The sequence below is a fragment of the Nicotiana attenuata genome, unplaced genomic scaffold (genome assembly GCF_001879085.1).
Source record: "Nicotiana attenuata strain UT unplaced genomic scaffold, NIATTr2, whole genome shotgun sequence".
NCBI classification, from domain to species: Eukaryota; Viridiplantae; Streptophyta; class Magnoliopsida; order Solanales; family Solanaceae; genus Nicotiana; species Nicotiana attenuata.
The window spans coordinates 1-27,396 of NW_017671805.1; the positions used below are offsets into that span (position 1 = coordinate 1).

The window sequence follows — 27,396 nt, forward strand, 5'->3', positions numbered from 1 at the left end:
TCCTGCCATAATAAGTACTACTAACACACCAAAAAACCCACAAAAGAATTATCCCACTGACAATACTAAGAAATCCCATGCTATAGAGAAAAGAATTATTGGCCATCACAGAAACATAAATAACAACAACATACAGCATAACTAGAATCCCATAATGATCCACTGTACAAGTCTTAATCTGACACATTTACCATCGATAAATAACAACTATACATTAGGACAACACACAGATTAATATAAGAGATAATATACAAATCCAAATGTTTGCATCCTAGACACCATGCTTATAGGACTCTTGCACTTATGTAACTGTTTTAAAACCTCATAAACGCTTAGAAGCCATGCCCTATAGGGGTAATCGTTTGAATTTTGATTCGTCTACAGGCCTTAAAATCATAGTAGAACGTCGTTTAATATATGCAGAATTTGTTTATTTCTAAAATAGTATCTTTCTTAAATCAGTACGGCCTTCTGCAATGTTAGATATCAATGATTAAGGTCCTCATCCTGGCAAACCTGTAAGCTAATTAAATCAACTATAAACCAGTCTTTAAATATTACACAACCAGCAGGCAAGGTCTAATTCGGACTTCTTATCTGAAAATATGTGATGTACCAGCCACCCTTCCTACGTTAAGTTTAATTAAACACCTAACCAGTATTTGTAAGCCATGCTAAATAATTTGCTGCTTTGAATGAGGAGGCCTACTTGAGCCTTAACTGCTATGTGCTTCCCCATAATCTACCTTATGTGTTTTATTTGTCGCTCTAGAATTTTATCCTTTTAAACCATACAAAACCCACATCTCCCTTCCCTTTAGGACTAGTAGTCCCAAATGCCTCCGGGACTGATAGGGTCGGGGCGGGTACTAGCATGCAATAAGTAACGAAACCATTCCGCGTTTAATACCTTAACGGGGTGGGAAAGGGTAGATATGGATATGATGACCGGTGCGCTAATACCACGTGTAGCCCCTCTTTGAGGAGTGATTACCGGGCATTGCATTGATGTGATCCATATTATTTGTAAACCTAGGACCCCCTTCCCTTTATTTATTTATTTATCACTTTGTTTCAGAATTTTCAAGCTTGTTTTTCTCAAAATTCGAGCCCCTTTCTGTTTTCTTCAAACTTTAACTTTTCTGCAAACTTTAATATGACAATCCCTCATATCTGAAGCCCTTATTTGCTTATTTGTTACTTGTACTTGAAGTCACAATTATTACATGGACGGGAACCACACTAGTGGATCTTGAGGGGTGCCTAACACCTTCCCCTCGAGATAATTTCTAGCCCTTACCCAAACTCTGGTTCTTCAAACTCAAACCCTTCTTAGCGTCCTAATGCACTTAATCATTAGGTGGCGACTCTTCAAACTCCAAAACCCAATTCCCAAAAGGGAACGAGTTGTCCTCCAAAATGTCGTAAACTCGATTTCGCCTTTGAGAAAAAGGGGGCATCGACAACTGCCACAGGAATGAAATGCGCTGACTTGGTCAGCCTATCAATAATAACCCAAACTGCGTCGAACTTCTTCCGAGTCAACGGGAGTCCAGTAACAAAGTCCATAGTGATCCGCTCCCACTTCCACTGGGGAACCTCAATCCTCTGAAATAAACCACAAGGCCTCTGATGCTCGTACTTAACCTGCTGACAATTCAAACAACGAGCCACATATGCTACGATATCCTTCTTCATTCTACGCCACCAATAATGCTGCCGCAAGTCCTGATACATCTTCGCGGCGCCCGGATGAATAGAGTACCGGGAGCTATGGGACTCCTCCAAAATCAACTCTCGGAGCCCATCCACATTAGGCACACATACTCGACCCTGCAATCTCAAAACTCCATCATCATCTAAGTTAACATGCCTGGCACCTCCGCGCTGCACCGTGTCTCTAAGGACACACAAATGGGGATCATCATACTGCCGATCACGGATACGCTCCAATAATGAAGATCGAGCGACTGTGCAAGCTAACACACGACTGGGCTCAGAAACATCCAGCCTCACGAACTGATTGGCTAAAGCCTAAACATACAAAGCAAGCGGCCTCTCACCGACCGGAATATAAGCAAGACTGCCCATACTGGCTGACTTCCTACTCAATGCATCGGCCACCACATTGGCTTTCCCCGTATGATATAAAATGGTGATATCATAATCCTTCAACAACTCCAACCACCTTCTCTGCCTCAAATTCAACTCCTTTTGCTTGAACAAGTACCGAAGACTCTTGTGATCCGTGACCACCTCACATGCCACGCCATATAGATAATGCCTCCAAATCTTCAATGCGTGAACTATGGTTGCCAACTCCAAATCATGAACCGGATAGTTCTTCTCATGAATCTTCAACTGCCTCGAAGCATAGGCAATAACTTTGCCATCCTGCATCAACACTGCTCCAAGCCCAACACGGGAAGCATCACAATAGACTGTATAAGGTCCAGAACCTGTGGGCAAAACCAACACCGGTGCCGTAGTCAGAGCTGTCTTGAGCCTCTGAAAGCTCGCCTCACACTCTTCCGACCATCTGAACTGGGCACCCTTCTGGGTCAATCTGGTCATCGGGGCTGCAATAGATGAAAACCCCTCCACGAACCGTCGATAGTAGCCTGTCAACCCCAAGAAACTCCGAATCTCTGTAGCTGATGCTGGTCTAGGCCAGTTCTTGACTGCCTCAATCTTCTTTGGGTCCACCTGAATACCCTCTGCTGACACAACATGACCCAGAAATGCAATTGAACCCAACCAGAATTCACACTTTGAGAACTTAGCATATAACCGACTATCCCTCAGAGTCTGAAGAACCACTCTAAGGTGCTGCTCGTGATCCTCCTGGCTGCGGGAATATATCAATATATCATCAATGAAAACTATCACGAACGAGTCCAAATAAGGCTGAACACTCGGTTCATCAAGTCCATGAAAGCTGCTAGGGCATTTGTCAACCCGAATGACATAACCAAGAACTCATAATGCCAATACCGAGTGCGGAAAGCTGTCTTAGGGACATCGGATGCCCTAATCCTCAACTGATGGTACCCAGATCGCAAGTCAATCTTGGAAAATACCCTGGCACCCTGAAGCTGGTCGAACAAATCATCAATCCTCGGCAGTGGATACTTATTCTTGATCGTTACCTTATTCAATTTCCGGTAATCAATACACATTCTCATTGACCCATCATTCTTCTTGACAAATAACACCGGCGCACCCCAAGGTGAAACACTGGGTCTAATGAAACCCTTCTCAAGCAAATCCTGCAACTGTTCCTTTAACTCTTTCAACTCAGGCGGCGCCATACAATACGGCGGGATAGAAATGGGCTGAATGCCCGGAACCAAATCAATGCAGAAGTCAATATCCCTATCGGGTGGCATACCCGGCAGGTCTGAATGGAAAACATCAGGAAAATCACAAACAACAGGCACAGAATCAATAGAGGGAACCTCAGCACTAGAATCACGAACATGTGCTAAATAGGCCAAACACCCCTTCTCGACCATACGCCGAGCCTTCACATACGATATAACACTGCGGGTAGAATGACCAGGAGTCCCTCTCCACTCTAAACGAGGCATAACCGGTAAAGCTAAGGTCACAGTCTTGGCATGGCAATCCAAGATAGCGTGATAGGGTGATAACCAGTCCATCCCCAATATAATGTCGAAGTCAACCATGTCCAAAAGCAACAAATCTACGCGAGTCTCAAGACCCCCAATCACCACAATACAAGAACGATGGACTCGATCGACCACGATAGAATCACCCACCGGTGTAGACACATAAATAGGAACACCCAATGCATCACTAGGCATGACCAAGTACGGGGCAAAATAAGATAACACATACGAATACATAGACCCCGGATCAAACAACACTGAAGCATCTCTATCACAAACCAGAACCGTACCTGTAATAACCGCATCTAAAGCCTCTGCCTCGGGTCTGGCCTGAAGAGCATAACATCGGGGCTGGGCCCCACCACTCTGATCTACCTCTCTGGGACGGCCTGCTGCTGGCTGGCCTCCACCTCTGGCGGTCTGAGCTCCACCTCTAGGACCTCTACCTCTACCTCTAGCACCTCTACCCCCACCTCTAACTGGCTAGGCGGGCTGTGGAACACCTGGTGCCTGAACCATGGCATGAGAACCCTGGTGCTGAGAACTGCTCGGTGCTCGAGGGCAAAATCTGGAAATATGACCCGTGTCACCACAAGTGTAACAAGCTCTCGGCTGTTGAGTCTGCTGGCCCTGTCGACCTGAATGACCACCACGGAAACTCTGAAGCGGCGGTGCACTGATAGGAGCTGGCGGTGCACTAAAGGGCTGCTGATCAGAATAATGCGTGTGAGAACCACGGCCACCTGAGGCACCGTGAGAAACCTGGAGTGCTGACTGGAAGGGCCTAGAAGGATGACCCCCATCATATGAATCTCTACCTCCAGACGAGGCACCACTGAATCGGCCTGACTGACGGGGTCTCTTGTCTGCCCTATGACCACCCCCCTGTGATAATACCATCTCAACTCTCCAGGCCACATTGGCCGCCTCCTGAAAGGATATCTCACTCCCAGCCTCTCTAGCCATCTGGAGACGAATAGGCTGAATGAGTCTATCAATAAACCGTCTCACTCTCTCCCTCTCAGTGGGAAGTATAATAAGAGCATGGCGAGCCAAATCAATAAACCTGGTCGCGTACTAAGTGACTGTCATGGATCCCTGCTGGAGACGCTCGAACTGCCTCCGATAGGCCTCTTGCTGTGTAATAGGGAGAAACTTCTCCAGAAATAGATGCGTGAACTGCTCCCAGGTCAAGGCTGGCGATCCTGCTGGTCTAGCTAAACAATAATCCCTCCACCAAGTCTTGGCGGATCTAGATAAGCGAAATATAGCGAAATCAACCCCATTGGTCTCAACAATACCCATGTTCCGAAGAACCTCGTGGCAGCTGTCCAAATAATCCTGAGGATCCTCGGTAGATGCACCACTGAAGGTAGTAGTGAAGAGCTTGGTGAACCTATCCAATCTCCATAAAGCATCGGCAGACATAGCTGCCCCATCACCGGCCTGGGCTACCACACCCCGCTGAGCCGCTCCAACTGGCTGAACTGCTGGAGTCTGAATCTGGGGAGCTACCTGCTCCGGAGTACGAGTAGCAGGAGTCTGGGCCCCTCCTCCAGCCTGAGAGACGGCTGGTGCTACAGGAAGCAAAACTGCTCGGGTGACACTCTCCATGAGGCCCACCAGTCGGACCAGGGCGTCCTGAAGAACTGGGGTGGCAATAAACCCCTCTGGGACCTGAGCTGGGCCTACCAGAACTGTTGGGGCCGGAACCTCCTCGTCAAAATCAACCTGAGGCTCCGCCGCTGGTGCTGTTGCTCGGGGTTGAGCTCTGCCCCTACCTCGGCCTCTAGCACGGCCTCGGCCTCGCCCTCTGACCCTCGTGGGAGCTGCTTGGGGCTCAGAATGCTGATCGGTAGATGAGGAAGCGCGTGTTCTCGCCATCTATGAAAGAACAGAGTAGAAATTCAATTAGCATTGATAAACCAAACCGCACGACAAGAAAGAACAAATGTGAAACTTTTCCTAACTCTGTAGCCTCTGGGGATAAATACACACGTCTCTGTACCGATCCCTCAGACTCTACTGAGCTTGTCCGTGAATTCTGAGACCTATGTAACCTAGAGCTCTGATACCAACTTGTCACGACCCGGATTTCCCACCCTCGGGGGGTCGTGATGGCGCCTACTCATAGAAGCTAGGCAAGCCACACATTTAGGATCCATAAATGCTTTTGTTAAAACAAAATCCATTTTTTTGCCAATTTAATTAACAGGAAATAAATAATTAAACAACAGCGGAATTCGTAATTTTAGCGGAAGACTTGAACGATATAAACCAAAATAATAAGGAAAAATCCACATACGCCTCTACCCAGAACTGGTGTCACAACATTCACGGACTATCTAAGAGTGCTACACACAAATGTCTAAAACAAGGAAATGAAATCTGTCTCGAATACAAGAGGAAACAGTGCATCAAAATAGGTAGAAGAGATGTCGGGCCTGCGGACGCTTGCAGGACTACCTCGGAATCTCGTGGACTGAAGGCTGGCTCCCGAACTACTGCTACGCACTGTATACTGCTCTGGTACCTGGATCTGTGCAAAAGAGCACAGAGTGTAGTATCAGCACAACCGACCCCATGTGCTGGTAAGTGCCTAGCCTAACCCCGGCGAAGTAGTGACGAGGCTAGACCGGACTACCATATAAACCTGTGTAGTTATATATACATATACAGTGAAATCTAGATACAGAGATAACTAATAAATATGGGAGGGGTAGCATGCTATGGGGGAAATAACAATTTCAAGTAAAAGTCGTCCAGTAACGAAGGAAACAACACAACTCAGACATTAATAAAGAAATAGAAAGCAGCAAGTGCACGGCATCACCCTTCGTGCTTTTACTCTCATCCTCACCAAGCAATGATATAATAAAACGTGCACGGCATCACCCTTCGTGCTTTTACTCTCTTTCCTCACATATAATCAATCGAATCGGCACAGAATGGTACATCGTGCGACACGGCATCACCCTTCGTGCTTTACTCTCTTTCCTCACAATAAGCAAATAATGCACGGCATCACCCTTCGTGCTTTACACTCTTCCTCACCCAAACAACAATCACAAACAAGGGGCAAGGGAATAAACAAAATAATAATAGAAATCCCGGCAAGGGAACACAATTAAACAATTAAATTCCGGCAAGGGTACAACATCAATAATCTCAACATCCCGGCAAGGGAAAATAATCAATAAGCAACAATATCCCGGCAAGGGAACAATTTAAATATTCTTTCTCTTCCTTTCATTTTTATTTCATATCTCACTTTACCACCTGAGTCAATGCTCCAAAGGGTTCAACCATTTCACATACTTTCACAATTGTAATATAACTTGAGCCAATGCTCCTCGATGTTCATAGGTCACAATTTCCTTTCACAAGCTTTTCACAACAAATAGGAATCATCACCAAGGCAAGAGAAATACAACGAAATCAAGATATTCACAATTTAAATACTCACGGTCATGCTATACACCAACGTATAGATACTCGTTACCATGCCTATACGTCGTACTCGACAATTATCACATAGCAAATAGGACTCAACTCTTAATCCCTCAAGCTAAGGTTAGACCAAACACTTACCTCAAACTTCCACGGCCAATTCAATCCTCAATTACCACTTTCCCTCGATTCGGCTCCAAATCAATTGTATCTATACAATAATGACTTTAATACATTAATAAATGCTAAACAATACGAACCCAATGCTTAATTATAGCTCTTCCATCATTTTTTTCCAAAAACTCAAAAATTGACCCCGGGCCCGCTTGGTCAAAACCCGAGGTTCGGACCAAAATTAAATCCCTCATTCACCCACGAGCCCAAATATATAATTTATTTTCAAATTCGACCCTAAAACGAGGTCTAAATCAAGAAAAATCAAAAAGCCCTAACTCTACCCAAATACCCAATTTTCTACCTTAAATCACATGTTTTAGGCCTAGGATTTCAATAGATGTTGAAGGAAATGAAAGAAAATAAGTTAAGGATTACTAACCCAAGAGATTTTGGTGAAGAATCGCTTCAATGGTCGCCTAAGAGCTTGGAGAAGAAAGGTTTTTGTGAAATTTTTTAGTGAATCCCGTAATGACATTGTTCTGGAATTTTAAAATTTAACTGGGCGAAAATACCCATCGCGTTCGCGACAGGCTGGTCGCGTTCGCGATGAGTAACACTTAACAGGCCATCGCGATCGCGAGAAGAGGAACGAATGCGGAGAGTAAAAGGTTGTGGCCCAGAAATTGTTCTACGCGAACGCGTGAACCAGCACGCGAACGCAAAGAGGGAACCTGCAAAGCTACGCGAACGCGAGTGGATGCACGCGAACACGATGAGGAAAAGAAGACTCAGCCCTCAGCGCCAAATAACACTACGCGAACGCAAGGGCTTGGATGCGAACGCGAAGGAAGAAAAAGTTAAAGCTTTGCGAACGCGGGAGATGTAACGCGAACGCGAAGAAGGAAAAGGGTCTGCAACAGCTGAAGCAAAAATCTGCAATTTTCTAAGTTTAAAACCATTCCAAAACACCTCTGAAACACTCTCGAGCCTTCGGGGCTCCTAACCAAACACATGCACTAACTCAACAACATCATACGAACTCACCTGTGTGATCAAATCGCCTAAATAACCTCAAAAACAAAGAATCAAACCTCAAATTCAAGAATTTTTCTCAAACTTCATCAAGTTTCAAATTTAGAACTTTAAGTCCGAATCACGTCAAACGACGTCCGTTTTTTAACCAAATTTTACAGGAACATCTTAATTCACATATAAGACCTGTACCGGGCGCCGGAACCAAAATACAGGCCCGATACCAACACGTTTCAATCTAATATCATTTCAATTTTCCTTAACAATTTCAGAAAAATAATTTCTTTTAAAAATTCATTTCTCGGGCTCGGGACCTCGGAATTCGATTCCGGGAATACGCCCGAGTCCTGTATTTTCCTACGAACCCTCCGGGACCGTAAAATCACGGTTCCGGGTCCATTTACCCAAAAAGTTAACCAAAGTCAAATTTATTCATTTTAATATCAAAACTTAGCATTTCTCACAGAATTTCATATTTAAGCTTTCCGTCTACGCGCCCGGACTGCGCACGCAAATCGAGGCAACTCTAAATGAGGTTTTTAAGGTCTCGGGGACACAGAAGTCAATTAATAACAGGTGATGACCCTTTGGGTCGTCATAATGTGTGTATAGAATCACATTATATCTATTCTCCTCTTTATACCTTAGTTTTTGTTCTACAATATTTTAATTTTTTTTCATTTACTGTTTATCTAATACGAGTATTATTGTATTATTTATCTAAATGGATGGTGTTAAATTATAATGAAACCCATCCCGCACCAATGCTACTTCTAACTTTTTTTTCAGCAGCATTTGTTTCTCCAAAATACCCAAAAAGGGCGGGAGGTGCCTTTAAAGGTTAACAGAGAAACTCTTTTATTATATGTCATAAATGTACCAATAATTTATAATAGTTATTATTTTTAGTAAAAAACTAAATTAAATTTCTCCTTCTCATATATATATATATTTAATATGAAAGTTAATTTTTTTTTATTAAAATTCCTACATAAGAATTTAAATTATATATTTATATTGTTTATTTATTTCTTGAAATTATTGTTTATGTTTTTGTCTTTATTTTTATCTATTATAATATTTTTAGTTACGTGAACTATCCATATAGCATGACCATGTGAATTATTTTTTTTTTGGTAATTAAAACTTTCATTTACCAGGGAAATATTTACAAGTAAATCAAAAACCCTTACATACATCCTACGCTTTCTATACTTCTCCCCCCCCCCCCCCCTAACCACCTTTCTATTACTATACTATTTTGTCTATTACATAGAGTACCAATCCAGTCTACTTAATGCTTTTTCCACATGCTTGTTGCTTCGACAATATATTTCCTTTATAATCATCTTGCCAAGTATCTCCCATCGTCTCACTTTAGCTTGAAAGATTCTGGTATTTCTTTCTTGCCACACATAGTAGACACATGCTGCTAGTGTCATCTTATATAGTTCAGTTGTTGCAGTTTTTCTCTTCAGCCATTTTTTGGCCCATGCTATCTCCTCAACCCATCTATATACTGGTCTTCTTATCCCTTGCCAAGCTAGCAGATTACCCCACAATTCAGCTGCATATGAGCACTCAAAGAATAAGTGTTGAATAGTTTCACTAGCTTGTCTGCACAAAACACACTCCTGATCAATTTGTATTCCCCATTTTCTCAGTCTGTCTTAGTATATAACTTGCCATTTGCTGTCATTGTTAGTATAAATGTCCACCTAGGTCAGCCTGCATTATTGCATACAATTCTTCTCCAACTCACTTTACTGAAGCTTCCTCTCAGCTTGTGATATATGTGCTTAATTCAACAGTTATTCTTCTTTTTGATATCTTCATGATTAAAGCCTGCTTCCTCAAAGGTCTTCTTTGCTTTCACAATCTTGCTCATCATCCATGATGTTTGCTTCAGTTGAACTTCCTATATGTTTCTGCCTTTGATGTAGTAAATGTGCATCCATTGAATCCAAAGTTTATTCTTCTCTTTGCATAGATTCCAATATTGTTTACATATAGCTGCTTTGTTCCACAGTGTGATGCTCTGCTGATTTGGACAGACAGACTTTTTCCCATGCCAGTAATGCTTTCATAGAGATATTGCCCTCCCCTGTCCACAAAAGCTTCTACATATTATCTCAATTAGTTTAGTGATTCTCTTTGGGAGCACAAAGATTTGTGCCCAGTAAGTTTGGATAGAGAACAGTACACTTTTGATCAATTGAATCCTTCCAGCATAAGATAGGAATTTAGCTGTCCATGAGGTTATTCTGCCAACTATTTTATCAATTAAGGGCTGGCATTGAACTACTGATATTCTCTTAGAACTTAAGGGAGCTCCCAGGTATCTAACTGGTAGTTCACCTTTTTGGATTCCCAGAAATTCCAGAATAGCTTCCTGTGCAACTTGTGATACCCCTCCAAAAATGATGGAACTTTTATTCTTGTTAATCACCAATCCTAAAGCCTTTGAGAATTCCATAAAGCAGTTATAAAGTAACTTGATTGATCTTATGTCACCCCTGCAAAAATGTAAAAGGTCATCTGCAAAACCAAGTTGCAAAATTTGCAACTTTTCCCACTTGGCATGATAATTGAAATCTGGAATCTGGTTCAAAATCTTTAGGTTTCTTGTCAAATATTCCATTGCCAGCACAAATAGAAATGGAGATAATGGATCCCCTTGTGTCAGCCTCTTCCTAGCTTCAAATGGCCGTGTCAATGAACCATTAACCAAGACTGTGTATGTAACACTTTGCATACATGTCATGATCCATCTCACAAACTGTTCTGGAAAAGCCAGTGCATTCAACACCTGCTCCATAAAAGCCCATTCAATAGCATCACATGCCTTCTGCATATCCAGTTTCATCATACACCTTGGTGACACCCCTTTCCTTCCATATCCTTTGACAAGTTCATGGCTAAGAATAATGTTATCTGTTATCACTCTTCCAGGAACAAAGTCAAACTATGTTTTATCAATCAGTGCATCCATAACCTTTGTAATCTCTTAGTTAAGACCATAGAGATCACTTTATACAAAGTAGTGCAACAAAAGATTGGTCTGTATTCTTTAATGCTGGTAGGATTTCTTACTTTAGGGATCAAAGTGATTGTTGTGCAGTTGATGGGTCTGTACATTTGAGCTGATTCAATGAACTCCACAATAGCCTTAGTCACATCCACTCCTATGACTTTCTGTCGCGCCCCCTTTTTCTCGTGAAATCGGGTTTATGACATTTGGAGGGACAACTCATTCCTTTTGGGAACTGGGTTTACATTTGAAGAGTCGCCACTTAATGATTAGGATGCATTAGGACACCAAAAGAGTTTGATTTGAATAACGAAAGATAGGGTAAGGGCTTGAAATTATTCTAAGGGGAAGGTGTTAGGCACTTCTCAGAATCCACTAGTGTGGTTCCCGGCCAGACAATTGTTGTGAATTTGGGTGCAATTAACATATAGGCAGAAAAGGCTCAAATAAGAGGGGATTTCAACACATAATGATTTGAAAGTAGACAAAGCTTAGCATAATAATTAAAAGAGCTGATTTTGAATAAGGAAATACAATGCTAAAAGAAAAGAAATGAAGAATAAAGGAAGGGGGTCCTAGGTTTATTAAAAATATAGATCACCCCACACAATGTTCGGTAATCACTCCTCAATGAGGGGCTACATGTGACATTATCGCGTGGTCATCATATCCATATATACCCTTCCCACCCCGTTAAGGTATTTAAAGCACGGGTTGGTCTCGATTAGTTATTGCATGCTATTACATGTCCCACTCCTATCAGTCCCAGAGGCACTTAGGACTACTAATCCTAAAAAGGGAGAGATATTAGGCTTATTTGAAGTTTCAAAGGTAAAAACTCTAAGGCGACATACAAAACACATATTGCATATTTTTGGGGAAAGCATATAAACAAACAAAGGCTCATATATACCTCCTTAAACAAAGAAAGCATATAATTAGCATGACTTGCACATACTTTTTTAGGTCTGATTAAAAATACCAAAGACGAGGGAGTTTAAAAATTGAGGCAGATTGGTTTATTACATAACTCAGATAAGAAGTCCGAATCAGGTCTGCCGCTGGTTGTAATGATTAATAGAAACAGATCCAGTACAGTTATTACTCTAAGGCTTGCCGAACTGTTTAGATGGGGTCCTATAGGCATGGTATCTACTGAATGAGAAGGTGATGAGATAGTAAGGCTCGAAGTGAATTGTTTGAAGTCCTATATGCATACTTGTTAAACTGAGGGACTTAGATTATTAAAAGAGATATAGAAAGTACAAAAATTAAATAAATTGATTACAGGTTCTGCAGGTGATAGCATCTACTTTTATTGACTGTGAATGAAAACGAATCAGAATTGCTCGAGGATCCCTATAGGCATGATTTCTATGCATTACTGATTTTAGACGTGGTATCTAATTGCAGAAACCTTATAGACATGGTGTCTAAGTGCAGAAACTTGTTTTGAACCTTATAGACATGGTGTCTAAATGCAGAAACTTGTTTTAAACCTTATAGACATGGTATCTAAATGCAGAAACTTGTTTTAAACCTTATAGACATGGTATCTAAATACAGTTTGAATCATGCAGAATTAAAATATTCCTATAGGCATGGTTTCTAGGTGAAGTTTGAATATGCAGAAGTTAAAACACCCTATAGGCACGGTTTCTAGGTGAAGTTTGAATATGCAGAAGTTAAAACACCCTATAGGCATGATATCTACCCTTGCATGCATAGTTTCCCACCCTTTTTTCACTAGCCAGCCCCAAATATTTATTACAACTTATTACAAACCAGAATAATAAATTACATCAGAAAAGTACAAAGTAAAGTACAACCAGGGAAAGCCTGATTCTTGACTTCCTCTCTGAGTTATGAGATAGACCAACTCAAAGACCATTGATCCAAAGCCTTTCTCCGATTTGAGTGTGTCAGAGTTCCCTAAGAGCCTCAACGGGACTCTGGGCAGTGCTCACACCCAAATTGTATCACCAGAATAGGGACAAGTGCAGTGTGAAAGTGCCAGCCCTCAAGTGTCCAAGTTCAGAGGGAGCTCATGGGTCCCAAGGCAAGGCTCATAAGAGGGGGGCAGAACTTAAGTCTAAGAGAGAGTGCAAGTGAAGAAACAGAGTTCTGAGGGAATAAAGGAGAGGGAAAGAGGTGCTGGGAAACAGCCATAAACAAGTTGATAATTTCATACAAAAGGAGTTCAGGGGTTGGGAAATTGCAAAGAGCATATGTACTTAGGCAAGGGTCAGCTTTGGGCATGCACAACAATAGAAGATGATGGCACGCCTCTAAGCCCACCAGAACACGCAATACTAGAGAAACATAGAGGTTATGATCCCAGGGATCAAGTATGAGTCATGGACAGCAATGCTCAATACTGTCATGCCTCAAACGAACCATCAATATCAAACACATTGGGGTAGGGGTTTAGGATACTTAATACATAGATTTAGAATAGGAAGAAAGAAGTTACAGCATGCTAGAATAAAGTACTGAATTAAACACAAGCAGTAGGCAGACAAGGAGGCAAAAGTATTAAGTAAACATATTGTTGTGAAGCTGAAATTTTAATCAGGACATACCAGTTCAAAGAAGCAAAATACAGTAAAGGCAAGGTAGCAGGATTTTGAAATATAACTCTGGCTTTCAATCAGCTAAATAGGTCACAGTAGAAGTAGTAAAGTAGGAGAGAATGTTTTGAGTGTAAGTGATTTTAGAACTAAGAGTGTTCGTGTGTGTGCTAATGAAAGAGCAAGGTATTTATAGTTTGAAAACAGGTAGAAAATAAGGCAAGAATCATAGTTTAGCAATAATAATGGAACTATGTACTAATTAAAAATCAAATCAATATCAAAGACTTCCTTTAATTAAGGAGTTAGAATTAAACGGTAATAGGCCGAAAACATTTAAGGAAAGAAATCAAGTAGAGCATCATGTGCAGAATAGACAATTAGGGGTAAGTACATAGAGGTTTAATTAAGGGAATAACTAATGAAGAATCTTTGAAATACTCGGTTAACCAAATAAGGTAAGAAACACAATAAATCTGCAGAATATGGAGACAATCAACACATAGTAAATCAAGGAGTCAGGGATTCGAAATTACTGATTTGAGAGAATAACAATGGGTTCCCATGACTAGAAAATAACCAAGCTTAAGAACAGGAGAAATCGAAAGTCTAAAGGGAAGTTCAAATCAATCCAAGAAACAACACAAGGAGTGGTTTAAATCAGTACACAATTGAAGGTCATTTAGTAGGGAATTTAGCATATAAAAGAGTGCGTAAACATTAGGCAATGCGAGGTTGAACTTATGACAAAGAGAAGCATCATGCAATAACAATCACAAAGTCAGTAGATATTGAACTATCGAAACATGGTAGTCACATAGGTCAATTTCACCAACTTAGTAATAGAGAAAAGAGAGAGTATCAGAAGCATGCAAAAGGTCAAGTAAAAAGACCTTTCTGAAAAATATAGTCGAGTTTCAATGATTGCAAAAATTCAAATCACATAGAGAAGCAGAAGTTGAAACAAAAGGATTTTGAATCCAATCGAGCAACTTCGAATAGATGAAGCAGTTTTCAGAAGCTCGAATAGGTCCAAAGAAATTAGGGTTTTGAAACCAATCAAATTCAGAGATAATGGACAAGTAAATCACACAGCAAATAGTCTCAGAACTCGAATGAACCCAAAATTTTAGGGTTTTCACCATCAAACGAGTGTAGAGATGAAAAACAAGTAAATCAGACAAATACTAACAAAAATAGATTCAGAAATCTCAAAAAGGCTAAGGCCCTTAACATGCAAACTCAAGTAAAGAACGACATAAGGAAACACAACAGAACATGTTGAAAATCAAAGAAGGCTTCGAAAAACTTAACAAAAAACCAAAATACGAAAAGTAAAGGGGTTTAGAAGGTAGAGTTTGAAAGAAACCTTGAGAAAAATGTTTAGAAGTTTAGAGCAAACACGGATCTAAAATAGACCTAAAAGAAATCGGAAGACTTAAAGGTTAGGGTTTCAGAAGAACCCCAGATGGTGAGAAAGGCTTGGCAAATCATCGATCTAAGCAGGAGAAGTCAAGAGTCAGGCTTGAATAGCCATGGCTGGCCGGAGCAAGGTCAAAGATGACCGGAGACAGCCATAGAACTGAAATCAACCAAGGTCTGGACCAGGCTTTTCTAGGATCTAGCCTTGAAACCATGATAATCGGGCATGTAGAAGCCATAGGAGGTAGATACATGCTTCCAATGGCTTTGGAAGCCATTGATTTAGGCGGTTTTAGGGTGGTAGTTGAGGGCGACGGCTAGGGTTTAAGAGAGAATTGAGAGAGAAAGGGATTCAGAGGTGGCTGGGGGTGAGAAATAATAGGGTTTAGGGGTCGTTTGGGATTAATTATGGAAAGGGGATTTGGTGGCCGTTGATCATTTTGATCAACGGCCTGGATTGAATGGGTAGGTAGGGGATCCGGGGCGGGTTATTCTAATTGGGTCGTGGGTCGGGTATGACTGGGATTTGGGCTGGGTAATTGGGTTTAAAATTGGGGGTTCGATTCAGGCTACAATTGAAACAAAATTGGGCCAGGTTTTAAATAGCCACTTTTCCATTATTTATTTTATAAAAAATAGTAGAATAATTTCCGGAAATAAATTAAGGGTACTAAGATGATTAATAATACATAATTATCAAATTAAAAATATTGGACCTAATTTTTATAGACATAAACGTAATTAAATCTAAAGGGGGCTAATATTGCATTTATATGCAATTCAGTTTTAAAAATACTAAATAAATTTGTAAAAATATGCAAAAATTACATTAGCTATATTTTAGCATAAATATGAGAGTCCATAAATGAATCACCAAAATGGTAGTTTTGGGAATAATTATTGGATTTTTCTGGATAAAATAGGGCAATAAATTGATTTTAAAAATCTTTAAAAATTAAGGAAAAATAATAAAACATTTGGGCATACCTATATATGCATACATATGCTATTTTGAAAGTATTTTGCATATTAAAAATATTTAGGGAAAAATTGGGTATCAACAACTGCCCCTCTTTACCCGGAAAGGATGAAAGAGTTGTCGGGTAAAGATATGATAGCCAATTTTGACCTGGTGAAATGGTTTGAAGAGGTTTGGCAGTGCTCTGGCTTCTGAGCTGCCTACATATCCCTGGTCTTACAGGAATTAGGCCATATATAGTTCAGGATCCGTCGGCGGAGTATGCCGATAGAGACTTTTCAAGAACGGACGCAATATTCAAGACGGGGTGAATGGTTAAAATATAATAGGGCTGCAAGAACTGGAGCGGGATCGCTCCTGCCGAGATGGCCGTTGCTCGCCGGTTCACCTGCAAATAAGCAATACAAGCATATATTGTGCATAAATTCAAACATGATGCACATTCCCGTCGGACCATGAATGTTGTCTTTGGACGATTAGAATGACGTCCTTAGACCATGATGTCCTGGGCCATGAAGCGTATAATAAAGGATTCGCAGGACATGAGATGATGCTCTCGGGCTATGGGAATGATGCCTCCGAACCATGACGCCTTTGAATAATGATATGCAAAAGATTAAAAGGGATCCTCAGACCATGACATGGTGTTCTCGGGCTATGCAAATGGTGCCTCTGAACAATGACGCCTTTGGATAGTTTGGCGATCTTTTAGCCCATGAGATGCAGTAGGTGGCGACTTTTAAGCCATGCAAATGTAAATAAGGTGGTGGTCTTTCAGCCATGCAAATATAAATGAGGTGGCGATCTTTCAGCCATGCAATGCAGAAGTGGCGATCTTTCAGCCATGCAGATGTAAAGGTGGCGATCTTTCAACCATGCAAATGTAAAGGTGGCGATCTTTCAGCCATGCAAATGCAGAAGTGGCGATCTTTCAGCCATGCAAATGTAGATAAGGTGGCGAGCTTTCAGCCATGCAAGTAAAGGTGGCGATCTTTCAGCCATGCAATGCAGAAGTGGCGATCTTTCAGCCATGCAATGCAGAAGTGGCGATCTTTCAGCCATGCAAATGTAAAGGTGGCGATCTTTCAGCCATGCAATGCAGAAGTGGCGATCTTTCAGCCATGCAAATGTGAAGGTGGCGATCTTTCAGCCACGCAATGCAGAAGTGGCGATCTTTCAGCCATGCAAATGTAGAGGTGGCGATCTTTCAGCCATGCAATGCGAAAAATGCAGATGGAGACAGCGTTTAGTCTCGGAAGGCAGAATGGTAGCCTTATGCAATGTGGTAAAATGCAGATGGAGACAGTGTTTAGTCTCAGAAGGCATAATGGTAGCCCTATGCAATGCGATAAAATGCAGATGGAGACAGTGTTAGTCTCGGAAGGCAGAATGGTAGCCTTATGCAATGCGGTAAAATGCAGATGGAGACAGTGTTTAGTCTCGGAAGGCAGAATGGTAGCCTCATGCAATGAAGAAAAATGCAGATGGAGACAGCGTTTANCTGTCAAAAGGAAGACGAATCAATTAAACACATTTTCCTAGATTGTGATAATGCTAAAAATTTTTGGAATGATTTAGGAATAGCAAATATTATCCATCATATAACAACCTCTCCATGCACACATACCTGGGTTCATAATCTGATTAATCATAAGTCTTTTCAACTTCCTTTTAATATCAAACCTAACACTTATTTAGCACTTAGCTTATGGAACATCTGGAATACTCGTAATAAAAACCTTCACAATAAGGTCAGGATTAAGATCCTTCCAAAAATAGTGAATCAACAAGCCACTGAATTTTGTTACTTAACATCCTACAATCATAAGCCAAGTGCCAAAACTAAACTGCCAAAAGATGTTAAATGGAATCCGCCTAAGGAACATTTCTACAAGCTAAATACAGATGGTGCTTATTCGCAACACAAGGCAGGTATAGGAGGAGTCATTAGGAATTCCAAAGCTGAATGGATCATGGGCTTTGCGGGTGCTGCACCATGTCACTCTGCCATCTTTTCAGAGCTTTATGCATTAGCACAAGGCCTCAGATATGCCTATGAAAGGAATCTCACACCCCTTGAAGTGGAAGTGGATGCAATGGACATTATCTCTTTACTACATACAGAAAATTTTGCTCTTTCTAACATAATAGCTGATTGCAGGTACTATCTGGACCGACTAGGTAATCCTGCAGTTAAACACGCGTACAAAGGGCAAAATGTGATAGCAGACCAACTAGCTAAGAAGGGCGACAAGTTTGGTAATGTACGGGCGCCAAGGGTGTTTGAAGTTGTTCCCTTTTTGGTTGCACACATTTTGACAATGAAAAAGGCTGCTCAATTCAAAGCTACTTAGGACAGCAACAGTCTTGGTATAGCTACAGTGGCAATAATAATCAAATCTCCTATGATGTACTTAGTTTTCATGATGATAATTCCAACAGGATGACCATGACAACTGTAAATACTAGTACTACCTTAAGTCTTGATAATACCGCAACTGCTTGTAATAGGGAGCCAGTTAGGCCCCAATCCTCTGTACGCATTAACTAATCAATAATATATATATATATTATCTTTCCTACCAAAAAAAAGAAAGTGTTTTGCATATTAAAAATATTTAGGAAAAAATTGGATATCAACAGCTGCCCCTCTTTACCCGGGAAGGATGAAAGAGTTATCGGGTAAAGATATGATGGCCAATTTTGACCTGGCAAAATGGTTTGAAGAGGTTTGGCCGTGCTCTGGCTTCTGAGCTGCCTACATATCCCTGGTCTTACATGAATCAGGCCATATGTAGTTCAGGATCCGTCGGCGGAGTATGCCGATAGAGACTTTTCAAGAACGGACGCAATATTCAAGACGGGGTGAATGGTTAAAGTCTAATTGGGCTGCGGGAACTAGAGCGGGATCGCTCCTGCCGAGATGGCCATTGCTTGCCGGTTCACCTGCAAATAAGCAATACAAGCATATATTGTGCGTAAATTTAAATATGATGCACATTCCCGTCGGACCATGAATGTTGTCTTTGGACGATTAGAAAGACGTCCTTAGACCATGATGTCCTAGGCCGTGAAGCGTATAATAAAGGATTCGCAGGCCATGAAATGATGCTCTCGGGCATGGGAATGATGCCTCCGAACCATGACGCCTTTGAATAATGATATGCAAAAGATTAAAAGGGATCCTCAGGTCATGGCATGGTGTTCTCGGGCTATGCAAATGGTGCCTCTGAACAATGACGCCTTCAGATAGTTTGGCGATCTTTCAGCCCATGAGATGCAGTAGGTGGCGATCTTTCAGCCATGCAAATGTAAATAAGGTGGCGATCTTTCAGCCATGCAAATGTAAATGAGGTGGCGATCTTTCAGCCATGCAAATGTAAATGAGGCGGCGATCTTTCAGCCATGCAAAGGTAACAAGGTGGCGATCTTTCAGCCGTGCAAGTGTAGATAAGGTGGCGATCTTTCAGCCATGCAAATGTTGATAAGGTGGCGATCTTTCGGCCATGCAATTGTAAAGGTGACGATCTTCCGGCCATGCAATGCAGAAGTGGCGATCTTTCAGCTATGCAAATTTAAAGGTGGCGATCTTTCAGCCATGCAATACAGAAGTGGCGATCCTTCTGCCATGCAAATGTAGAGGTGGCGATCTTTTAGCCATGCAAATGTAAAGGTGGCGATCTTTTAGCCATGCAAATGTAAAGGTGGCGATCATTCAGCCATGCAATGCAGAAGTGGCGATCTTTCAGCCATGCAATGCGAAAAATGCAGATGGAGACAACGTTTAGTCTCGGAAGGCAGAATGGTAGCCATATGCAATGCAGAAAATGCAGATGGAGACAATGTTTAGTCTCGGAAGGCAGAATGGTAGCCTTATGCAATGCCGTAAAATGCTGATGGAGACAATGTTTAGTCTCGGAAGGCAGAATGGTAGCCTTATGCAATGCAGAAAAATGCAGATGGAGACAGTGTTTAGTCTCGGAAGGCAGAATGGTAGCCTTATGCAATGCAGAAAATGCAGATGGAGACAGTGTTTAGTCTCGGAAGGCAGAATGGTAGCCTTATGCAATGCAGAAAAATGCAGAGGGAGACAGCGTTTAGTCTTGGAAGGCAGAATGGTAGCCTTATGCAAGAAATAAAAAGGGTAAATGGTGATAGAGCTTTCTTAGCTGATAGCAAGTTGCGATATTATGACTGCTGGGGATAATGTGATACAGGGAATATCACTGGCGCGCGTGGATAGCAAATGTTGGTAAGTGCAACAAAATCGAGATTTGTATTCATCAACAATGTTTGTCTTGTGAGTGTATAGTATGTCAGAGGCTTTTGCGATCCAAGTGCCTGCATCTACAGAAAAATCGTGAGTTTTGTAGAGGGGGAGGTTAGTTCGCATCCCTGCTGGCTATGCTTGACCTGCTCGGCTTTGATTTGGTGATACGGTGCGTATTATTGGGGTAGCGTTGCTAAACAAGGCAATTTCAGCAATAAACATGCATGACTTAGTAAAACATAACATAAACACATAATTAATAATAGTTTTCTTTAGATGAACCGACGATTCCAACGTGGTTCAAGACATTGCAACCCTTCCTGCTACAGAATTTTGAGGGTCCTCCTCAAAATTCTGCCCCAGTTTAATGGGTTGATGCTTCTGACGGTTGCTTGCGATGATTGGCTAAAATTACTTCGGAATTTTGAGGGTCCTCCTCAAAATTCTACCCCGGTTTCCAATTTCGGGGGGGGGGGAATGAAAATTTTATTGAATTGTGACCGAACCCATAGGGCTGCCTATGTATCCCCTCTTAAACGGGAATCAGGTCAGGCGTGGTTCAATTTACATCATATAGGGAAAGCATGAAAATTACACATAGTAACGCTTGACTGCATCTGAATTAATTGGCTTTGGCCAGACTTCTCCGTCCATTTCGGCAAGTATGAGGGCTCCTCCTGTCAGAACCCGATGAACCATGTATGGACCCTGCCAGTTGGGGGAAAACTTCCCTTTGGCCTCATCTTGATGCGGGAAAATTTTCTTTAACACCAGCTGCCCTGGCATGAACTGTCTCGGCTCGACTCTTTTGTTGAAGGCTCTAGACATTCTGTTCTGATAAAGTTGACCATGGCAAACTGCATTCATTCTCTTTCCATATATAAGAGCCAGTTGCTCGTAGCGACTCTTCACCCATTCTGCATCGTCGAGCTCAGCTTCCTGTATTATTCTTAAGGAAGGAATTTCCACTTCGGCGGGAATGATGTCTTCTGTACCATAAACCAGCATATAGGGGGTTGCCCCAATTGATGTGCGGACTGTGGTGCGATACCCCAACAGAGCAAATGATAGCTTTTTGTGCCGTTGCTTATGTTTCTCTATCATTTTTCTCAATATCTTCTTGATGTTCTTGTTGGCGGCTTCTACAGCTCCATTCATCTGAGGCCTGTAGGCTGTAGAATTCTTGTGTCTGATCTTGAAGGTTTCACACATGATTCTCATCAAGTCTCTGTTGAGATTGGAACCATTATTAGTAATGATTGATTCTGGAATCCCGAACCGACAAACAATGCGGTCGCGGACAAAGTCTGCCACGACTTTCTTAGTTACTGTTCTGTAAGATGCTGCTTCGACCCATTTGGTGAAATAGTCGATGGCTACTAGGATAAACCTTTGTCCGTTTGAAGTGATGGGCTCAATTGGACCAATAACGTCCATTGGCCAGGCGGCGAATGGCCAAGGCGAGCTTGTTGCATTGAGCTCATTCGGCGGCACCTTTATCATGTCGGCATGAATCTGACAGTGATGGCATTTCCAGACATACTGGATGCAATCTGTCTCCATAGTCATCCATAGGGCTGGGCATATATCGGGTATAACCGATAAACCGAACCGATAAAATGCTATTGGGTTATCGGTATCGGGTTATTAGGTAAATAGTTCGATAACGGTTTAATGTTATTTGACTAATGGGTTATCGGTTCGGGTATCGGTTTGCCCAATTTTATTAACGGTTTAACCGATAGCCCAATAAGCTTTATCAAAATTATAATTTTATCCACTAAGTATATAAAATCATCTTATGGCTTCATTCTCTCAATTCTCTCGGTAGTTACTCTTCATCTTCTGACCTTAATCCTTAGAGTAAGTTTTAAACTTTTCTGAAATTATCATTTTAATTTTTCAATTAAGATTTTTAGTTTTAAACTTTAGAGAATTAATTGTTTAGATTTTTAGTTTTTCTATTTGTTTCTTTTGTTGCACTGATTCTTTAGTATTTACAAGATTAGGATTTTATTATTTTCCTATGAATTATGCCCGCCCGCCCGCCCGCCCGTAGTGAGATAGTTAGTAAGATTAGATTGTTGAATGTCTTATCCCTTACTCCTATTAACTTATAACTTTGAAAATTGAGATCATTCATTGGGATTTCCAAATGCAAAGAAAGTTTTATTTTCTAAGTTGAAATTTAATCCCTCTTCTCTTAAGAGCAAAAATTCAATTCCTTTCTCTTAATAGTATGGTCACGATTTCTATAATAAATTTTTGGATAGTTTTTATTCTTATTGGGTAAAACGATAACCGAACCGATAAGGATTGATAACCGACTAACCGACACCTAATAACCGATATCTTATCGGTTCGGTTATCGGTTTAGTATATTTATAAACCGATAACCGATATGAAAAACCGATAATATTCACAACCGAACCGAACCGATGATGCCCACCCCTAGTCATCCAAAAGTAACCAGCTCGGAGTATCTTCTTTTCTAAGACAAAACCGTTCATATGTGGACCGCAGGTCCCAGCGTGGATTTCCTCTAGTAGCTTGGATGCTTCCTTTGCGTCGACACACCTCAACAATCCCAAATCAGGAGTCCTCCTATATAGGATTCCTCCGCTGTGGAAGAAGTTATTGGATAACCTCCGAAGTGTGCAATTCTGAATAGGATTTGCAAGTTCTGGATATTCTCCTTTTGTCAAATATTCCTTGATATCCTGAAACCAAGGTTTTCCGTCTGCTTCTTCTTCGACGTGGGTACATTAGGCTGGCTGATCATGGATCTTTATTGGAATGGGATCAATGAAGTTCTTATCGGGATGCTGTATCATGGATGACAGGGTAGCCAATGCATCGGCAAATTCATTCTGGATTCTGGGAACATGTCAGAATTATGTCTTTGTGAACCTCTTTCTCAACTCCTGCACATGGTGCAGATACGGGAGTATCTTAGAGTTCTTGGTTGCCCATTCTTCTCGGACCTGATGTATGAGTAAGTCTGAATCTCCAATCACTAGCAACTCTTGAATGTTCATTTCAATAGCCATCTTGAGCCCTAGGATGCAGGCTTCATACTCGGCCATATTGTTGGTGCACCGGAACCTGAGTTTGGCAGGCATCGGATAATGCTGACCGGTTTCTGATACTAGGACTGCTCCTATGCCAACTCCTTTGAAATTTGTTGCTCCATCGAAAAACATTCTCCAGCCATCATAGGATTCTGCAATGTCTTCTCCTATGAATGATACCTCTTCATCAGGAAAATACGCCTTCAGGGGTTTGTATTCTCTATCCACGGGGTTTTCGGCAAGGTGATCCGCTAGTGCCTGTCCCTTGATTTCTTTTTGAGTCACGTAGACAATGTCGAACTCACTCAACAGGATTTGCCACTTGGCCAGCTTGCTAGTGGGCATGGGCTTCTGAAAGATGTACTTTAGAGGATCCATCCTTGATATGAGGTATGTAGTATAGGCACAGAAGTAATGCCTCAGCTTCTGATCTACCCAAGTCAAAGCACAGCATGTGCGCTCTAACAGAGAATACCGGGCCTCGTACGGAGTGAATTTCTTACTGAGATAGTAAATGGCCTATTCCTTTCTCCCTGTTTCATCATGCTGCCCTAGAACGCAGCCGAAAGCTCCATCCAATACTGCAAGGTAGAGTAATAGAGGTCTACCTGGCTCGGGCGGGACTAAGGGTGGTGGTGTTGATAGGTATTCTTTGATTCTGTCGAAAGCTTTTTGGCATTCATCAGTCCATTTGGTAGAGGCATCCTTCTTTAGCATCTTAAAGATTGGCTCACAGATAACTGTAGACTGTGCTATGAACCGGCTGATGTAGTTGAGTCTCCCCAAGAAACTCATCACGTCCTTCTTGTTCTTTGGCGGTGGCAATTCTTGAATAGCTTTGACCTTTGAAGGATCCAGTTCTATTCCCCGGCGACTCACAATAACCCCGAATGCACATTTCGCGGGATTAAGTTTCAGGTTGTACCTCCGTAATCTATTGAAGAACTTCCTCAAATCTCCCATGTGATCAGTGGCCTTCTTGGACTTGACAATAACATCATCTACGTACACCTCAATCTCCTTGTGTATCATATCATGAAAAATAGTAGTCATGGCCCTCATGTAGGTGGCCCCTGCATTCTTTAGCCCGAACGGCATCATCTTGTAGCGGTACATTTCCCACGGCGTAATGAAAGCCGTTTTCTCAGCATCTTCTTCATCCATCTAGATCTGATGATAACCAGCGAAACAATCCACGAATGATTGCAATTCATGCTTGGCGCAATTGTCGATCAGGATGTGTATGTTTGGTAAAGGAAAGTCGTCTTTCGGACTGGCCCGGTTGAGATCCCGATAGTCGACACAGACTCTAACCTTCCCGTCCTTCTTTGGTACTGGCACAATGTTGGCTAACCATGTCGGGTATTCTACTACCCTGAGGGCCTTGGCTTTGACCTGCTTGGTGACTTCTTCCTTGATTTTCAAACTCATACCAGGTTTGAACTTTCTGAGCTTTTGCTTTACCGGTGGACATGTTGGATCAGTTGGCAGTGTCTGAGCCACAATAGACGTGCTCAGGCCCGTCATGTCGTCATACGACCAGGCGAATATGTCCTCATATTCCTTTAGAAATTCTGTGTATTCCTTATTTCTGATGGCGATAAGTGGACGCTGATTCGTGTTTCTTTGACATTTTCTGCATCTCCCAGGTTAAAAACCTCAGTCTCGTCCAGGTTGGACTTTTGGTCTATTTTAAAAATTCTCAACTTCCTTAACAATCTCCTCCGGTATGTCATCTTCCTCTGAATCTATGTCCGTTTGCTGCGTTGTCTCATTGTATGTCACAGTCATCGGTTCATCAAGATAAGTAATAGTAATGTTGTATAAGTAAAGTAATGAGAAAAAAATAATAAGAGTGTTGATTTATAAGGAAAATCGAAATGCTTTGATAAATTCCATAACTATTTTGAACATTGAAGATCTTATTGCGGAAATTTAAAATGCGAAAGGAAAAATTAACTAGTAAAAATAAAAGGTAGTGCATGATGCTTGTTCAGCCTTGCTACCCCGAGGCTCGCCGGGCTCTGGTTGTTCTGGTAGACCAGTTATTGAGACGTGCTCCTCTGCTAACGGCCTGTATGGAAGGGCCTTCCTCCCCCTCCTCCTCAAGGATAACGCAGCAATCCATGTCATCATCTTCTAGAAACAAGCTTTTCATTGCTGTGGGCGCCTCATCTTCGTCCATCCCATAAACGATGTCAGCCTGTTTGAAAGTCTGTTCTAAATGTGGTATCGGTTGCTCCAATAGGTAGTAAGGACCGCGCCATGGTGGCGACCAGTTGTTGAATTCTTTCCAGGTATACTCATATCCCAGACCGAAAGTGGTGCCGTGCTTCTTGAGTTTTATGGGCCTAGTGATTCCTTGGAGGTTCTTACCAAGCCCCTTGCCAGGCTCGTACCCACTCCAATTCAATATACTCTCGATTTTGTTGCCCACCATTTGTCTTTGTCGACGGCATTGACCCGCTCGATGTGGTGGTAGGTTTCTCCACCTAGCTTCCTTCTTCCACCGATTGTCGGAATGTTCTGGCGACTGTATATAGGATTGCTACTGTCGCCGTGAATGATCACCTCCTAGCGATTCCACTCAAACTTTACCGCCTGATGTAGTGTTGATGCTACGGCCCCAGCAGTATGAATCCATGGCCGTCCCAACAGCAGATTGTAAGATACCGGTACGTCTATCACTTGGAAATCAACATCGAACCAAGTTGGCCCCATCTGAAGACACAGGCTGATTTCACCGATGGTGGCCCTCTGGGATCCATCAAAAGCTTTTACATTGATGGCTCCTTCTTTTATCTCGTGCAAACCTTTGCCCAACTTCTTGAGCGTTACCAGAGGACAGATATTAAGGCTGGAACCCCCGTCGACCGGGATCCTGGTGATGAAATAGTCCTCACATTGTACCGTGATATGCAGGGCTCTGTTGTGACCCAGCCCTTCAAGTGGCAGCTCGTCCTCATAGAAAGTGATTTTGTGGCTTTCTAGCACTTGTCCCACCATATTGGCCATTTCTCCACCAGTGATGTTACTCGGCACGTATGCCTCACTCAGCACCTTCAACAGAGCATTTTTGTGTGCCTTGGAATTCTGCAGTAGTGAGAGGATGGATATCTGCGCTGGTGTTTTGTTCAGCTGGTCAATGACCGAGTACTCTTTAGCCTGTATCTTTCTCCAAAGGTCTTCTGGACCTGTCTCAATGATGGGTGGTCGGTTGGAGGCTTGCTTGCTAGACTCAGCTAGGTATTTAGGGGTATAGACTCTCCCTATTCTCGTCATTCCCTATGCTGCAATAGTTTCTTCGAACCTGACCTTGCCTTTTCTCCTGGCTTCAGCTGCGTAATCCCAGGGTATAGCTTTTGTGTGGAATGAGGGCACAACAGACATCGCCACTGGGATTGGTGCGGCCACCTTTACTTCGAATGGGACATGTTCTCGGGATGGCAAAACGGCAACTTCAAATGGTGCTGGTGCCTTTGCTGATGGAGCTGCTTCGAACTCAAGAGGGATAGACACATCTACCTCAGTGACCTCAGATGGTTGGATCTGGACCCTGATGGGGTTAAGAGTAACTGCTGGCTTCTTTGGATCATCGCCTTCTGTGATCAACCCGATGGATCCCTCGGGATCCCAATCATCTTCCACCTCAATCATGTGAATACCCCCGCCTTTATGGTCTGGCAACGGGTTGTTGCAGACATTCTGGACGGGTTCCTTTGCCATCATAACCTTATTATCAATCAGCGTCTGGATTTTATTTTTCAGGGAGCGGCATTCGTCAATGGTGTGACCTTTCATGCCGGAATGGTATGCACAGGA

At 42.1% G+C, this 27,396-nt stretch overlaps 2 protein-coding genes across 2 annotated transcripts in view; one reads left to right on the forward strand and one right to left on the reverse strand.

Annotated features, from left to right (window-relative positions):
* The first annotated feature begins 17,711 nt into the window (after positions 1-17,711).
* Positions 17,712-18,587, forward strand: LOC109210326. Its single transcript, XM_019373725.1, has one exon. The coding sequence runs from the start codon at positions 17,712-17,714 to the stop codon at positions 18,585-18,587; it is 876 nt and encodes a 291-aa protein (XP_019229270.1).
* Positions 18,588-19,131: 544 nt separating this feature from the next.
* The window catches only part of LOC109210327, an 18,124-nt gene continuing 9,859 nt past the window's right edge, over positions 19,132-27,396 (reverse strand). Inside the window, exon 2 of the mRNA XM_019373727.1 lies at positions 19,132-19,179. Within this exon, the coding sequence (XP_019229272.1) occupies positions 19,132-19,179 (48 nt within the window). The remainder of the gene's footprint in view (positions 19,180-27,396) is intronic.